At 38.0% G+C, this 15369-nt stretch overlaps 1 protein-coding gene across 1 annotated transcript; it reads left to right on the forward strand.

Annotated features, from left to right (window-relative positions):
• The first annotated feature begins 13120 nt into the window (after positions 1-13120).
• LOC132369813 (olfactory receptor 52I2-like) lies at positions 13121-13930 on the forward strand. The gene has a single exon (XM_059929498.1). It carries the CDS (start codon positions 13121-13123, stop codon positions 13928-13930), a length of 810 nt encoding a protein of 269 aa, XP_059785481.1.
• The last annotated feature ends 1439 nt before the right edge of the window (positions 13931-15369 follow it).

A 15369-nucleotide genomic window follows, 5' to 3' on the forward strand; every position in this document is an offset into this window, starting at 1 on the left:
GGGGCAGGACAGGAATAAAGATGCAGACGTAGAGTATAGACTTGAGGACACAGGGAGGGGGAAGGGTAAGCTGGGAAGTGAGAGAGTAGCACTGACTTATATACACTACCAAATGTAAAATAGATAGCTAGTGGGAAGCAGCTGCATAGCACAGGGAGATCAACTCAGTGCTTTGTGACCACCTAGAGGGGTGGGACAGCGAGTGTGGAAGGGAGATGCAAGAGGGAGGGGATATGGGGATATATGTATACATATAGCTGATTCACTTGTTATATAGCAGAAACTAACACAACATTGTAAAGCAACTATACTCGAATAAAGGTGTTAAAAAAAGGAGAATTATTAGAGCAGATGGATGACTACTAGCAGTGGTCATGTGTTTGTATTATGTGCATAAGAGAAATAGGATTTAACTTGGCACAAAGTTGCCTTAGCTTTGTAGAAGTATATGGGTGAGGAAATAGAACAGTCCTTCATCCTCAGTCCCATTGGGAGGTCCTATAACTATGCAGCCTCCTGGACTCTCATCCCTGCAGGGTTGTGAATGAAGGTGACAAAGGATCAAAGGATGAGGCTAACATGAGTTACGTTCCACCTTACAGAGATCCCTGCATTGATATTCCACTGGAGTTTTGCCTTTTCAAGTATATACGTCCAAGACCTATGCCATAGACCCACAGGTCCATCTTTTTCTCACAGACCAGGAGATCAGTCAACAGGACAATCATCTCTTTGTACACAGCATTCCACCTTTATCTTAACTCAGTAAGAACTTACTGACAGGAGGGCCTGTTCAATTAGTGTACCTGGAAAAATCATTATCCACATGGAAATTCATTAGATCCCAACCTTACTCCGTAAACAAAAATGAATTCCAGATGTATTAAGAATTTAAATGTGAAAGTAACTTTAATTCTTGGTATAGAAATATAGGTGAATAAGTTAGTTCTTGGGGGAAATGAGAATTTAGACATATGTCTCCTCCAAGAAATGTAGAAAATTGAACTAAATTTTCAAAAGTGCCTTAAATTATAAGACATTATAAATGGAAAGATTCACATACACAAAGGACTTATAAAGATCTAAATAACTATCAAAGGTCCTAATGTTAAGAGAAATTGGACAAGAAAATGGTTTCAAACAAAATCTTTAAACACACAAGAAATTATAAATAGCAATCAGTAATATATATCGAGATATTATCATTGAAGGCCACTTTATTTTGAAAAATAAGATCTGATTAGTGTTGGAGAGGGTGTTGGTTAAGTTTTTCTTATGGTGTAAATCAAGGCAATGACTTTGAATGACAGTTTCGCACTGTCTCCTAAAATTGAGCATTTGTATACCCTTACAGTTTGAGTTTCACTCTAAGTATACCAAGAAGCTTACGTGTACAACAATGGACATGTAAAAGTGTTCACAGATGCACTTAATAGCAAAGTCCTAAAACTCCAAAGACTCAGTAAGAGCATGCATAAACTATGTATTTACACAATGAAATGTGAGACAAGTCAGAATGAACTACGGCAACATAGAGATGAAGTCTTCAAATCAGTTATATGGAGGGATTACACAGAACACTGTTTAAGTAAAAAACGACTAACTTCTAATATGTACATTTAGATAAACAGAAACATGGATTTTGTGCTCTGCATTTAAGGCAGAGCTCAATTAATTTGAGCTGCTGCAAAAACAGATCAAGTCTTGTAAAGAGTATTAACTTGGGTGTACCACATCTCTTTCTTTAGGCATCTTATCTCTACTGCTCTCCCTGGCTTTCTAAGCCATCTAAAATTCAATTGTACTAGTCTATCTCCAAGTTTCTGTGGCAGGAGGGTAGGAGCCTTATTTCAGCCAATGCTTGGCTCCAAGCTGCCAATCTACCTCGCATATGAAAATGTGAGAAATTTTTCCTCTGGATAAAGGCAATTAAACACAGGTGACCATCCAAATTACCAGGTGAATTTAAGATAACTGTGTAACCAATGGTGCTCTTCAGTCCTTATTTATCATCTATCTTGATAACAAGCATGTAATGGGATATCTACTTTGCTATATAAATGGACAAAATTTCTGTCTTTGCAACCTCTTTAGCTAGTTGATTGTCATGAGCACCACAAGCTAACACTTATTCAAAACTTCTCTTGTACCTTTGTGGAGAGGTTCTGTTGGCAGGATGTTGTGTTTTAAGTTTTATTTCCTCAAAACTAGTCAGGATGCTGAGTCAAGTTGTCAGCTAGGCAATACAAAGCCCCAGTATCCTAGTTGAAGAATGTTAACTAAGTTTCTTGGTATCTCACTCAGATTCTCTCAGTTGTTAACCATAACTCACCCTAACACTATCAAAATGCAAGGTTTTAGAGGAACCTGGATAAATCTGAAAACTGTCTTTAAGGGCATGCATAAAGAACCTTTTTGAGTGTTAGGCAGTCATTGGTGGAAAAGGTGACTGCTTATAAGAGGTTCTTTATCAGAGGGATGAATGTTTATGGCTTGTTATTTGACAGTCAAGTTCAATAGTGATTCTTTAAGAACATGCGTTAGCTGGTGGTCATTGCAGAGGAGAGATACTGCAAACTTTGCTGTCCAAGAAACTAGTGTTAAGTAGCAGCAGCCAGAAGGAAAAGGCATGTACTGAGTTTGCATTAACCCCTCACCAACACACATCCCACTTTTTCTGGCTGTTGATGCCACAACCTCTATAAAGAACATGGAGTAAGGCAGCCAATCGGAAGTCTGCTTACAGGAAAAAAGGAAGCAAGGTAATAGCTTGCACCCTATTGTGTGCATCCAAACTTATGTGCAGTGAGTCCAGACTTAACTGTTCCAAAAAAGGATTGTTTTCTACCTAGATCTACTCAAAAGAATTCTTGATACCAATATAGGACATGCAAACCCTGGAGAAACCCCTCATGGGGGCTTGGAATCCTCAGCAACAGAACACAGCAATATGAGGAAACTGAAGATGCAATTACCCAGTCATGTCCTTTTCTTAGGGTTGACAATTATCCCTGCTCTGACCTGGACAGCTTCCACAAGACCAGACAGCAACAGTTTAAGACTGCTTTAAAACATCCCAAGTTGAACCCAGCTCAGGAGCCATCATGTAACCATAAACAAAAAGCTCCCAAGTGATCTGAATAGTCTTCAGTTAGAAGAACAGTTATGCAGACTCACAAATCTTATGAACAGCACTGAACCATCAACCTCTAGTTCCTGTGGGACAAGAGTCCTAAAATAAGCCCAAGGCAATACTGTTAGCAAAACAGGGACTAGGAAGCTTTCCACTGGTATTTAATATTATGTCTAGATAACAGCTGCTGAAGATAACATGTTAGATTGAACAGCAACTCCTGCTACTATAGCAGTGTTGCATTCCTGAAAGGGAGTCCTCGAGGCTACAAACACCTATGGTACCCTACTGCAAGGGATATTTCTCCTGAACTCGCAGGTCTCCTTAATTGTCCCTGCTCTCACCTTCCCTGGTGCAAACTCCTTCCTCATCCTTTGATCCAGGATTTGACCACCTCCCCCCCCACACAATATGGCAGCTGCCACTTTCACCACACTAACTAAGGTTGTTAGTGGGTTGTTGGTCTGCCTTATGACATATTTAAGTTAAAAATTCTGTAATAGTTGATAGGAAACAGGGTCCTAAGATATTCTGCTTCATGTTGTGGTGGCTCACGATAGGAATAAGATTATTCTACACGGATGAAGATAAGCCCTCTAAAGGAAGCCAGCCACAAGTGAGGGTATTTAATCCTGCTGGGTTAGTCATATTAGTAAGTGATGAACGGCATCTGTGAGCTTCTGACTTAACATGCTATCTCAGCCCTCAGTCAGAAGTAACTACTCATGCACTAAGGAAAACTTTGAATTCCCTTTAAGCAACAGACAAATGAGTCCTTTAGGAAGTGCACTTAGATTTCACCTATCAACAGGGTCCCAGTGCATTTCATGGCTTCTCCTGTAACAGAATTTTTTCACTCTCTGAGGACACAAGCAGTATCAGGGAGGAAGGAAAACTTCTGGAATCAGTGTCATAATCCCATTTACTGGTCCAGTTCCATCCTCCAACCCATATATCTTACAGGGACCTTGTTTCTCAACTCAATTATGAGGTTAATAAGTCTCAACTGCAGGCTGAGGAACATGAGCAAACCCTACCAGAAAATAGGTTCTGAAGTATAGATTCTTGAATTTAAATGTCTGTAGTTTGGACATGAATTATGGAAGGGAACTCTCGATTCTGGTGTCCCATAAGAAAGCTGCAGATTGTGATTTCAGCAGTACTGTTATGATGAACTCTAATTGAAAATCCTAGGGTTATAAAAGACAGACTACTTCTGAAAAAATTAAATAATTTCAAAGACTTTAACAGTTAGGGGCCAAGGAAGTACACAAGAGGAACCACCTGTTTCTATGAAGACAAAAACGCCAAGTCAAGAGCTCGAAAGAAAAAGAGGGACATCTAAACAGCAGGAATATGAGGACATTATGGGTAGTATAGTCTATCCCCTCAGTACAAGTCATTCTCTAGCCTTGGGTCTTGCCTCCAAAATTCCATAAATACAAATGGAATCAGAATCTAAATGAACACAAGAGTGTCTCCCAGAGGGAGAGATGAATAGGCAGAGCACAAGGGATTTTAGGACAATGAAACAATTCTTTATGATACTACAATGGTGGACACATGTCATTTTACATTTACCAAAACTCATAAAATGTATAATAAGAGTAAACCCTAATGTAAATTATGGATTTTGGGTGATGATGTGTCAGCAAAGATTCATTGATTATTAACAGGTGTAGGATTCTGGTGAGGAATGTGCATAGCATAGAAGTTGTATGTATATGGAACCCTCTGTACCTCCTGCTTAATTTTGTTGTAAATCTAAAACTGCTCTAAAAAATAAAGTTTATTAATAACAACAAAAGAAAGTTCATGAGGAGATGTCCTATCAACTTTAATGATGCTTCGTATGATGCTTGTTAGGAATTAGTCTAAGGGATAGCAAATTTCAAGGAACTAATTACTTCCTTATAATTTATCAAGAAAAAATGCATTAGATCAGAATGAAATTATCTTGTAGATTTCCAATTTTTACCAGAAATTTGGTTTACTTCCATAACACACACACACATATATATGTATACATACACATATGTATATATGTTTATAATAATAATGCTTTAATTTAAATTTTTAAACACTTTAATAAAAGTTATTATTATTATTTTTAAAAAAAGTGTCTCCCAGATTTCAACCTAAGAAAGAGTCTGATTAAGAGGAATGGAGATATCAGGAAAGTTAAATTGGACTAACAACCCTTGTGTCCTGAAAAGACTTCGTTAAATAATGGATCTCATACAGGACAAATGTCCTGACACAAAATGACTAGACACTGAATCCTTTCTGAAAGTTCTGGATGGCTTTGGAGCAGAAGATAGCTATAAAGTAAGCCTACTAAAGCCACCAGGAAGACAATGGGCTGTATTCATAAAGTTTCCCTCTGATGTTATGAGTCAGGAGAGAAAGTAGCCCATACCCGCCCTTGTCAGGGATGGTGAGGCTACTTTTAAGAGATTAAGCTAGAGTTAGAACCAAAGGTTGAGCCAACCAAAGAAGGTCCTTCTTGCAGCGCTCCATCGTAAGGGATGCCACATGGAAAATTAGGAATGCCCTTCCTAATGAAAGCAGGGTTAATGCTGGTAGCCCGGCCCTTTAGCTAGCATCATCTTTGAGACTTATTTCCAGTTCCAGGTTTTCCAAGAGCCCGCAACAAGCCAAGTAAATGAAGCAGGGGTTGAGGAAAGAATTCCACCTGAAGAGATAGTTTCCAATATCTGATCAGCCCAAAGCATTTCTTCAACTCAGTACCAAGTTTCTCTTTTTTCATTAGTGAAAAGAAAGCCCAAGTCTTGACTTCTTGCAAATAGTTTGGGATTGTAAGCGAGAAGAAAGGAAAGAGGACTAAAATCTAGGTACCTTGTTCATTTTGCTTGTTTCCACCCCACCCCCACCCCCCACCCCCCACCCCCACCCCCACCCCCACCCCCACACCTACCCAGCAGCAGGAAATTCACTGTCTCTCAAAGGAGGTAGAAACAGAAAAGCAAAGAAAAACAGACACTAACAGAAAAGAGAACCTAAATTTGAAAAGCTCCACTCTCTTACCTCTAGTACTTATGATCAACGCCCGCTTCGCTTCAGTCTGCAGTAGAAAGAGCTGGCAAGCTGCAGAATCTCACTTACGCAGAAGTGAAGTGAACCTAATTGGTCAGAGTTGGAGGCCAGACATGATTGGTCAGGCTGGAGCCAGTGAGATTTCTGAATCTATTAAACCAGAAGTAAAGTGGCAGCTGAGGACTGGTGCTTTTTTTTTTTTTAATTGGGAGACCTTTAAGTATGTCCACCTGTAAGTACTGTATGGTAATTCACTCTTGAACAAGAAAAAAAAGTTGCAAGTGTCAGAAATGGGCTAGAATCTTAAACTTGATAGTAAAGAAAATAAACTTAGTAAATAGTGATATTACACCATTCCACGTGAAAAACAATAAATATTTCCTTAATTATTATAGAAGAAGACACAAGTCGTATCACTTTCTGTGTGAGCAGAAACCACTGCGAACTCCCTCCTTTTTAGGGTCTCTTCTTACAGCCCAACCATCTCCCTCCAGAAACAGGTTTGGGCAAAACAAGACTGTGACTAGTAGCCATTCAGTCACTTCATCGTCTCACAGTCTCCCTGTAGATAGCTGTACCTGATATCAAAACCCACTTTTCATGCCTTAGTTTTTCTCATCAATAGATCCTCATCCTCAGCTTTGAGCTTAGGAAAATTGGTGAAATCTCTAATGAGGACAGCTGGAGTGCAGTTATTATTTTTACTCTGACACATTAGTAGAAGAGTGCTTATGCTGCCAGGAGAATATTCATAAGTTTATGAATCTTCCCTCCAGCAGCTGCACCAGCAGCATCACCTGAGACGTACTGGAAATGCAAATTCTTAATCTTCTGAGTCAGAAACTCTTGGGATAGCGGTCAACAATCTGTGGTTTACCAAGCCTTCCAGGTGATTCCAATGCATGCTGAAGTTGGAGAACCACTGCTCTATACCAGTTCAGTCAGAATCTTGTGGGGACTGTGTTGCTTTTCTAAACACCAACTGTAGCTTTTGCAAAGTTCTCTGGGTGATTTGTGCAGCCAAGGTTGTTAACCACTGCCTCCATTATTCATTAATTCAGTTATCATCTTGGTGCAAACTGAAGTTGATTACCAAATCTTTAACTCAGGTCCAGACCTCCCTCATCACCTCCAGAACAATATAGCCAGCTGATTTATAGAGAACTAATTACATGTAGGGCCAGGTGCTAAATGCTTTACAATTTACCATTTTATTTAATCACTGTGAGGTAGCTATTTTCAGAGCTCTTTTATATTTGAGGAACTGAGGCTTTTAGATATTAAATAACCTACTCAAAAATAAGCAATTAATAAGTGACCAAGCCCAGATTCAAGAACATGACTTGTTTGAAGATTACTACACTCTGTTATTGTCCGTGCTACCTCCCAGCAGTTCATCACTGAACAGAATCAGCTGACTTGAAGTGTGACATGAGTGACAGAATAGACTTAGAATAATTTAGAGACTTCTGAAAATTATACAGGAGCTAGGATTCACACAGCATATAGAAAATCCTGGAAGGAGGGTGTCATAGAACATAAGCACAATTAGAGACTTGGGGGACCAAAGTTGAGGCATTTCTTTGATATGTCAAGAAAAGCCCTTCTCCCGCATAGGTCACTTCTATTTCCCTAGCTACAGAATAAAGGTTTTACATTATACTCACCCTAAAGTTACCTAGGAGCACTGTTTTGTTTATTTTTTTAAGATTATCTAATTTCCTAGAGATAAAAGGAGAAGGCAAGCAACTCAACTACAGCATTGCAGAATTGCCAGTTCAATGAATTAGTAAATCAATAAATAACAAGTGGGCACTCAAGTATCTCCTATGTAGCAAAAACTCTACTAAGTATAGACAAAGGCATATGGGGAAGCAGGTAATTGCTATGGAAAAACCTTGATGGAAATCCAAATGGGGGCCTATTGTACAATGTGTTAAATATAGAAAGCTTCACAATATGGAGGTAACATCATCCTGAAGTCAAATTAGAATAATAATGGTATAGAAAAGCAACAAACAAAATTATACACTATTCGTTTATGACAAAGGATAAAAAATCTTCCCAAAATTAAAATCAGCAAATCAAAACCAAAGGTGCATCATAATAACACATAAATAACCAAGCGATTCTAACAAAAAACTGCAAAGATAGGTTAACATTAGGCAACTTATTAATGCAATTCATTTTTCAATGCATTCCTGGCAGGTCACAGATTAGAAAAAAATAGAGATCTCATATGTGCTTACTATCAGGGTACTTTAAATCCATGATTTTTTCCCTAGGATGCAGAAACTTATCAGAGCTTAGGTGTCTACCCAGAGGAGACGTAGATACATCATACTTCAGAAGGGTTCCTACTTGAAGGGGGTGGTCACACCTGCCAGGGACACTTAGAATCCCCCTGGGTCTGGAAGCTCAAAACTTGTTGCAACTGGCCAGGTTTTTCCATATCATTTAATTTTATTTAAAAATTTTTGTTTCTTTTTCATTATGGTTTATTACAGGGTATTGAACATAGTTCTCTGTGCTATACAATAGGACCTTGTTTTTTTATACATTCTATATATAATAGTTTGCATCTGCTAGTCCCAAACTCCCAATCAAACCCTCCCCCACCGCCCCCTCACCGGACCTTTTAGATTGGGAAATTATGTCGCTACTCAAGTAAAATCTAAAAAGCAAGAAATGCTAATTTTATGTGTATCCTTTAAGAGAATGTTTACAAGCATCAAGTTCTCTGGCTGCTTGAAGCAAACTCAATGTCAAAAAGGCATTCAGGGATAGAATTAGTGCCTGTGGATAGTCAAATAATATTTCTACCTTCAGCTTCTTTCATTTTTGAAAGACCATTTCTTATTTCTTTCTGATTACATTTAGAGAATTAATGAAACATTAGTACTTGTTGAACATAGTCAACAACTGTGTTCAACAAATATGTACAACAAATATTTAACTTTCCACTACACACCAGAAATTTCACTGTGGGAAAAGGGAGAAACCAGAAAGACACAGGACCTGCCTGCAAAAAAAGAACATTCTAGAGTAAAAGCTTAAGAAACTTAACTGATTGTTTTTGTTTGGGAGATCAGCTCGGTGCTTTGTGACCACCTAGAGGGGTGGGATAGGGAGGGTGGGAGGGAGACGCAAGAGGGAGGAGATATGGGGATATATGTATACGTATAGCCGATTCACTTTGTTATAAGGCAGAAACTAACACACCATTGTAAAGCAATTATACTCCAATAAAGATGTTAAAATAAATAAATAAATAAAATGAATGTAGATCAATGTAAAAAAAAAAGCTTATTTACTGGTACTTCATTAAGAGTTGTAATTTCAGGGAAGCAGGAGTGGGAAAAGGTGAAGTGATACAGAGAAGAAAGGCAAGGGAATATGATGGTGTTTTACTAAGATGATCACCATTTTGTAACAAGCGTGACTGAATGCTTACCAACATGCCAGCATCTTGTAAAAGTGCAAATGAACGATATCATATTAGAAAAACCTGTCTGGAGTAAGGATAGGGGAAGGAGAATTTATCTTCCAGCTTCCATATCCTGTTAATAAAGGTTGGCTGCATTACGTATAAACTGGTCCTACTTCTGGATTGCCCATGCATGAGTTCAAAGTAGGTTCCACAGGACATTATTACTCAGTGTCAACAAGGAAGCCTAGAGGTGGGAAGTGAGACATAAGCATTTTGGGCATGAGGTGAAGAACTGTGTGGATGTGCCTACATGAACTTGATCAGGCTCCACACAGAGAAGCTGCCACAGCAGTGGATGGAATGAAACAAGTGGACAAAGGTGCAGGGGACAGATGAAGATGAGAAGACCCAACGTGGTGTATACAAAGGTAGATATATTTCACTCCTTGCACCATGCATGTCTACGCATGCCATCCATTATATCCAGCTCTCACACCACAATAAGTGGCCTATCTATTTTGTAAAAACAACATGCTTTCACTTCTTCCCAGAAAGGTAAGGTACAAGTTAATCATTTATGTATTTATCTTCAAAGTAGTAGCTAGCTGCAATCTCTGGCATGATTTAAGGCAAGGGGATGAGTAAAACAAGCTATAATCTCTGCTGTCATATCTAACCCTAAGGTTGTATTTGATGTTCATCTCCTCTTCCTCCTCCACTCATTATAGATTTTTCTCATTCTTGTCTAACCCTTTGACTAGTGTCGGTTGCTTGCCTAGTGGGTAAACTAGATCTTTACTCCCCAGGAGTCTGAACTATTATGTGTCTTGTCCTTGTCAGGCCAGTTGCTTCATTTGCCCATATACTATTACTACTGAGCATGGAAAAACCAAGAGACATGCTGATTAATCCCCTGGCTTCCAGGTATATTCCTCTCCACCTCCATAGTGTAGCAACAATGATGGCTCATTTTGGTAATCAGGGTCAGCTAAGCTTATCAGTAGAGATACACATCTTTACCTGCTAGTCTGTTGACATGAAGAACCCAGAGAGACCAAGTGGTAGTTGAGGATTCAAGTTCAGTAGAAGTTTAACTAGAACTCTGGTAGAAATATTTCCTCTGAACTAAGACCTCAAACTCAAAAGAGCTTAAGATTGTGAGAAGAGGAAGTTTAAATATCAAAACTGGAATGGTGGAGATGATGGTGAGAGAAGCTAAACATATTCCTATCCCTTGGTTCCTGGAACATGGATTCTAGTTATTGGGGACACAGTTCTATACGTTGGATGTTGGTTTAGTGAATACTTCATTCTGGAGGACAGCTCCCCAACTAGCAAGGCCTCCCCAAACTGGCATCTAGGCTCTTATTCAGATTTTATGGAGATATCAAAAGCTTTGCAGACAAGCAAAAGCTAAAAGAATTTAGCACCACCAAGCCAGCTTTACAACAAATGTTAAAGGAATTTCTCTAGGTGAAAAAGGAAAGGCACAACTAGAAACAAGAAAATTACAAAATGAAAAAGCTCACCAGTAATGGCAAACATACAGTAAAGGTAGGAAATCATCCACACACAAAGCTAGTAGGGAGGTTAAAAGACAAAAGTATTGGGTGGGCCAAAAAGTGCCTTCAGTTTTTTAAGTAAAAATAAAAGACACATTTTTCATTTACACCAAAAACTTTATTGAACAACGTAATCACCCTTTTGTTCCACTACCTTCTGCCATTTTTCAGGCAACTTCATAATTCCATCTTCCCAAAATTTTTTATCTTTTTGAGCAAAGAACTGTTCCAGGTGCCGTTCACAGTCTTATTATTATATAATAATATATATATTATTATATATATTATATATAATTATATATATAATTAATAATATATAATATGATGATATATATAAAATATAATATATATAAAATATAAATTATATATAATCATAATTATATATAATATATTATAATATATAATATATAATATATCAATATATAATATATGATTATATAATTATATATAATATATAATATATTTTAATATATTTTATTATAATACATTGTCATATTATATGATATATTATATATATTATAGTATATATAATATAATATATAATATATAAATATATTATATATTATATATTATATATAATATATAATATATAATTGTATATTATATGTATAATATTATATATGATATAATACTATATAATAAATAAAATATATAATATATACATATATAATATAGTACATAATATATATTATTTATTATATATATTATATAATATATTATATGTATAATATTATATATGATACTATATAATAAATAAAATATACACTATATCATATATCATATATATTATATATTATATGTATAATATTATATATATTATATATATATATTAAAAGAGAAAATGCTACTGCAGCTGATGGGATTCTGTGGCCAGTACTCCATCAATCTGATCTACTCAATTTTTTAGGGAGGAGCCAGGCCTGATGAGAAATCCAAGAAGGGTCAAGTGAAGGCAGTCTCCAGGGATATGGAAAGTTCTTAGCCTTAAAAACTCCTGACTGAAGGGAGGGACAGGGTGATAATTAATAGCATGCTAGTCTCCAGGCTTCGCAAATAAGCACTCTTCATTTAAGACTGCCTGGACACCTGGGAAACAGTTCTTGGGCTATATATGACTATTGTAAAGTCAACATAGTCACACAATTGGTGTGGTGACCCACTAGCCTGAGGTCTTGAGAGATGCAATATTAGGGAAGTGAGAGATTGAGGAAGGAGAAGATGCACAATGTGACATGTTCAATCTCACGAAGTTTCATCCAACAATTATTAAATATTAGGAACTGAACATACAAAAATAAAAGAAAAACTCTTTCCTCTGTTTTCTCATTCATTCATTCAACTGTTTGCTATAATGAGTACACATATCTTCTTTTAATGGACTTGTGCACCACAGCTATGGGTGCACACACTTGGTATAAGGTATAAGGCCATGAACAAGACACATATGATTGAATACAATAAAGTCACAGGTAGAGTATTGGAATTGTCAATTTAGGTCCCTCAGAGGTCAGCATGGATGAGAGTCCATAAAAGCTCTGAAGGCACCTAATTTAGTTTCTGCATGGGATGGGGCAGGAGGCAGAGAAGACTTCCTGAAGGAAGTAACTCATGATATTTGAACGATGAACAGAAGTTAGTAAGGCACAGTACTGAGGAGGATGGAAGGTGGAGCAGGAAAATTTTGTCAGATGTCAGTTCCTTAATCCTGTGGTCCACTGAGTTGAGAATACCATCAGGCTCTCCTAACACCATAGCTGGGAACAAGTCTTACAGGATTGCATCCTTTTACATCATTTTATACATTAACAGGAAAGCAGTCTCATCTGTGATGCTGGGGCCACCCTACAACCATACAATGGAACCCCCTGCCACCTCGTCCTGGTGGGTATTCCAGGTCTGCAATCTTCACATCTTTGGCTGGTTATCTCACTGAGCATCATGTATACCATAGCCCTGTTAGGAAACACCCTCATAGTGACTGTAATTTGGATGGATTCCACTCTACAAGAGCCCATGTACTGCTCCCTGTATATTCTGGCTGCTGTGGACATTGTTATGGCCTCCTTGGTAGTGCCCAAGATGGTGAGCATTTTCTCCTTAGGAGACAGCTTCATCAGCGTTAATGCTTGTTTCACTCAGATGTATTTTGTCCATGCAGCCACAGCTGTGGAGACAGGGCTGCTACTGGCCATGGCTTTTGACTGCTATGTGGCCATCTGTAAGCCCCTACACTACAAGAGCATTCTCACACCTCAAGTGATACTGGGAATGAGTGTGATCATCACTATCAGAGCTATCATATTCATGACTCCACTGAGTTGGATGGTGAGTCATCTGCCTTTCTGTGGCTCCAATGTGGTTCTCCATTCCTACTGTGGGCACATGGCTGTGGCCAAGTTGGCATATGCCGACCCCATGCCCAGTAGTCTCTACAGCTTGATTGGTTCCTCCATTACTGTGGGTTCTGATGTGGCCTTTATTGCTGCCTCCTGTAACTTGATTCTTCAGGCAGTATTTGGTCTCTCCTCAAAGAATGCTCAGTTGAAAGCATTAAGCACATGTGGCTCCCACGTGGGGGTTATGGCTCTGTACTACCTACCTGGGATGGCATCCATCTATGTGGCCTGGCTAGGGAAGGACATAGTGCCTTCGCACATCCAGGTGCTGTTAGCTGACTTGTACATGATCATCCCACCAACCTTAAACCCCATCATCTATGGCCTGAGAACCAAACAAATAAGGGAGTGAACATGGAGCTTGCTGAAGCACTGCTTCTTTAACCACTCCAACCTGGGTTCATGAACACAAAGTCTGTTCAGACCTTGAGCGTTCCAGCCAAGTTCAAAGATGCCTTAGAGGTCTGTGGAGCTGGTTTGGTTCACTTGGTACCACAGAATTTCTAAGATGAAGCTGTAAAGGGTAACTTTGCCTAACTTTTCAATTTTTAGCAAGGATATAAATGAAATAATTTTCTGACAATGTGTTTTATGGTTTCAATTAACTAGTATCTGAATCAGAGGTAAGTCTGGGAATAGAATATAGATTGGGGATTTTTCTTTCCTTAGATTCTGACCTACATTTCCAACTTAGTATCCTACCAGTCCCTCTGCAGAAGAAACCAACTGTTAGGTACCCCCATACCTGACTGATTTTCTCACAACTGTTCATCTCCTTATGTTATTATATGGAAGCAACTGTTAATATATATGACCTGACCTCTGGCCCATTGATGAATCCACTCAACTTGGGTCATGTGCTCACACCTGGACCAGAGTCTGTCTCCAGTCAAAATGGATCCCAGTTTATCTAAGGAGATACAAACTTGGGGTCACTGATGGTGGCCATTTTCCAGCACACGAACTTGGAAAGAGAAATCTGTTCCACAGCAAGAGAAACAGATTAACAAAATGGGATGAAGAAACTAAGTCTCTGGTTCTCTGGTTCCAATTCATTTTCAACACCTAGGTACATCCCTGTTATTAAGTTCTATAAGATATACCTCTATAGCCTTTTAATATTCCCACTATTGTTAAGCTAGTTGTAATCAGTATACTAATCACCAGCTTTCTGTTTCTAAGCAACAGAAGCTAAAGCAACGTGAGTTTGGTTTTGACATCTATCTCTTTGCTTCTTAGTCCTGCTTGTGTAACTTAACTGTAAGATACAAAATAGAGGGATCAAATATAACACAGGTCTTTCTTCTTTTGGACATCTCTAAGGAGGTATGCTCTGGGATAAAAAGGTTAATAGAGAACAATAATAATAATGAAGTTGAAATATCACCACTCTTTCCAGGTCATCAGATAATTCATTGGTTTTTGTTTTTATTTTTCCCCTTTCGGAAAGTCTTAAACTGAATAATCAGTATATGTTAAAAGAAAGAGATTTCATATGTAAGAGGTACATATATTTGACCCTGGTATATCTGAAAATCTTAAAGATAATTTCCCAGTAAGTGTTGATGGCAAGTTATTGTTGAGTCTTAATATCTCCTTTCTACTGATGAGGAAACAACACTAATTCATAGAGGGTATTGAAGATAAAATAATGAATGGAAAGCACATAAAACAATACCTGAATTACTGTATATACTTTAAAAATATACCCAATAAATTTCTAATTCCATAATTTTAAAGGGTAGCCCTAGGCACTATTGAAACTGTATTCCTGTGTAGATCAGCATTCAT

Source organism: Balaenoptera ricei, chromosome 8 (genome assembly GCF_028023285.1).
Source record: "Balaenoptera ricei isolate mBalRic1 chromosome 8, mBalRic1.hap2, whole genome shotgun sequence".
NCBI lineage: Eukaryota > Metazoa > Chordata > Mammalia > Artiodactyla > Balaenopteridae > Balaenoptera > Balaenoptera ricei.

Bases quoted from the DNA above. Each gene is read 5' to 3' on its own strand.
- LOC132369813 (XM_059929498.1), top strand. From the start codon at position 13,121: ATGTATACCATAGCCCTGTTAGGAAACACCCTCATAGTGACTGTAATT.